Below are 1,094 nucleotides of genomic sequence, written 5' to 3'. Positions count from 1 at the left end.
GCACTTGCCTTTTTGGGTTCCATAGAAACGATGTTGCCCATAGAGAACATTGCTGTTTCCATGGTGATCCAAGTGGCTCATGGGTAGGAAGGTGGATGCCAGACTCCCCGAAAATCTGGGGTACCCTGGAGCTAGAGAAGCAAGGAGACTGTGGTAGAGGCGCCTCTGGGCCACAGGCTTGCACCTGCCCTGACCCCAGCGAGGTGAGAAGCCGGCGGGTGGCCCAGGAGTGACGCCCCGCGGAGCCCGGCGTGCAGCCCGCCGGTGGGAAATCAACCCATCAATACATCATATTAACTCTGACTCGACTAATACCATCCCTCCGGTGTGGCACAAATTGAATTGCTGATGGGCTGGGGAGAGAGGGGAGGATGGAGGAGGGAGGCTTTGATTTCTCTCCCAGCAGCACTTAGCAGTGCGCGAGCTTCAAGGCAGGCCAACAAAAGGGGCTCTGGAGAGGTGTCTGGGGAGGAGGGAGATGTGGCGGTCACATGCAGTGGACAGGGAGGCCCTCACAGCTCAGGCCGAGAGGAGAGAGGCGGGGCCGGACACCACCTTGGCCTGTACCATCCATAGCTGCCAGGTAAGCAAGCCACTCTGGGCTCAGTGACCCGCACCCTGAGGCTGACTTGGTTGGGTGTGGCCAGCTTCTGCCTGGCTGGAGGCCATGGGCACCGGGCTCTCCACTGGCTGGGCCTCCTCAGTGCTCTGAGATCTGGAAAATGAGCTGGTCCCCAGCCATGACGGCATCGCCCCCAGAAGAGTTTCCTGCGTTGGTCCCCAGCCCCAGACCCTCCCTGGAGCCTCCAAGTCAGATCAAGCAGGCCCCTCTCTGTCCCTTTGAGGGGCCTGGACTGTCTTCTTGGACTGGCCCTGCCCAGCAGAGGACCACCAGCTACACCCCGGACTTCGTTCTGGCCACCTGGGACACACACCCTGCCTCCCAGAAGTGATGAAGACAGAAAGAGCGAACATTTGGCCAAGGAGGCCCCTTAGGCACTGGCACCTTGAGACCAGGCACAGCCGTGGCAGGCGTGTCTGTTGGATGCCCAGAGCCACCAGCCACCTGCAATGTGGCTCCTCACAGCTGGTCC

At 60.7% G+C, this 1,094-nt stretch overlaps 1 protein-coding gene across 1 annotated transcript in view; it reads right to left on the bottom strand.

Moving 5' to 3' along the window:
• The window catches only part of BAHCC1 (BAH domain and coiled-coil containing 1), a 58,019-nt gene that overhangs the window by 26,594 nt on the left and 30,331 nt on the right, over positions 1–1,094 (bottom strand). Inside the window, exon 3 of the mRNA XM_010856528.1 lies at positions 9–131. Within this exon, the coding sequence (XP_010854830.1) occupies positions 9–131 (123 nt within the window). The remainder of the gene's footprint in view (positions 1–8; positions 132–1,094) is intronic.

The sequence above is a fragment of the Bison bison genome, unplaced genomic scaffold (assembly GCF_000754665.1).
Source record: "Bison bison bison isolate TAMUID 2011002044 unplaced genomic scaffold, Bison_UMD1.0 scf7180017864371, whole genome shotgun sequence".
NCBI lineage: Eukaryota > Metazoa > Chordata > Mammalia > Artiodactyla > Bovidae > Bison > Bison bison.
The sequence above is the reverse complement of the archived record's forward strand: the minus strand, read 5'-3'. Positions and strand labels throughout refer to the sequence as shown.